The sequence below is a fragment of the Crocuta crocuta genome, unplaced genomic scaffold (genome assembly GCF_008692635.1).
Source record: "Crocuta crocuta isolate KB4526 unplaced genomic scaffold, BGI_CrCroc_1.0 scaffold482, whole genome shotgun sequence".
Taxonomy (NCBI): domain Eukaryota; kingdom Metazoa; phylum Chordata; class Mammalia; order Carnivora; family Hyaenidae; genus Crocuta; species Crocuta crocuta.
Genome location: NW_027527459.1, coordinates 1,911,894 through 1,913,021, shown reverse-complemented (window position 1 = coordinate 1,913,021; position 1,128 = coordinate 1,911,894). Strand labels below are relative to the sequence as shown.

Here is a 1,128-nt window from a genome sequence, read left to right as displayed (position 1 = left end):
ACTTAGTGTCTTGTTGATGATTTATTTGTTCGGTAGCAGAAACTATGACAAATTGTGTGAGGCAGCCTCATTTACTTTTTAGCTGCTATAGCCCTGAAGAATTTACATGCAAATACAACTGTGAATGTTTCACATTTCAGAACCGTGCTGCACGTGTTTTTGTAAGTTAAGTGACATTTTTACAGATAGACTGAACTTAAAACTCTGCCCCCACCCTACAGGTTATATTATTCTGAAATCTTAAGTCTGACAAGCTGTGCTTCCCTGACTGCCAAGTGGGAGAGTAAGTCTCTATTTTGTGTTCTTCTCTTTTCTCTTCTTTAGACATGCAGAGCAGCCCACACAACCAGTTCACCTTCAGACCCCTCCCGCCGCCACCGCCGCCTCCGCATGCGTGCACGTGTGCCAGGAAACCACCCCCTGCGGCCGACTCTCTGCAGAGGAGATCAATGACTACCCGAAGCCAGCCCAGCCCAGCTGCTCCAGCACCCCCAACCAGCACACAGGATTCTGTTCATCTGCATAACAGCTGGGTCTTGAATAGCAACATACCATTGGAGACCAGGTACTTGAGCTATTATTGATCCCAGTAACTTAAACATTGTCAGAGGATGATTCCGCGGAGTGCAAAACTCCTGTCGCCATAGACGTCTGCAGCAACACACAGATGCACGCAGGGATACACACCCAGAGGCGTGGGCCAAAAGCAGACCCCTCTGTAAGCAGAGACGTGCACACAGGCACACATATCTGGATTCAGGCACACTCACAGACACGGACCAGAGCAGGTTCACGTGGAAAGATGAAACCACAGATGCATAAACACGCCACAGGCAACCGCCCACAAAAACCTATGAAACGAAGCAATTATCTAGACTAACATCGCATCCTCAAAGTCAAGCAGTCGTCCCTTGTTGCAAGAAATTGCAACATTACGGGAAAATCCAAACACAGTTGGGAGAACAGTGATACTTTGGATTTTATTGTAAGATTCTTTCAAAGAGTAAGTTGACTTCAAAGTTTTTAAGAAAGGATTTTTAAACAAGGAATTTTAAAACAACGTTTTTAAAAAGGATCTTCATAAACTAGAGGTCCGTGTGTCCTTGTAAGAACTCGATCCTGCCTTTA

At 45.4% G+C, this 1,128-nt stretch overlaps 1 protein-coding gene across 1 annotated transcript in view; it reads left to right on the top strand.

The window, feature by feature from the left end:
- TENM1 (teneurin transmembrane protein 1) overlaps nt 1–1,128 on the top strand; it is a 556,664-nt gene that overhangs the window by 207,013 nt on the left and 348,523 nt on the right. Inside the window, exon 4 of the mRNA XM_077763513.1 lies at nt 325–565. Within this exon, the coding sequence (XP_077619639.1) occupies nt 325–565 (241 nt within the window). The remainder of the gene's footprint in view (nt 1–324; nt 566–1,128) is intronic.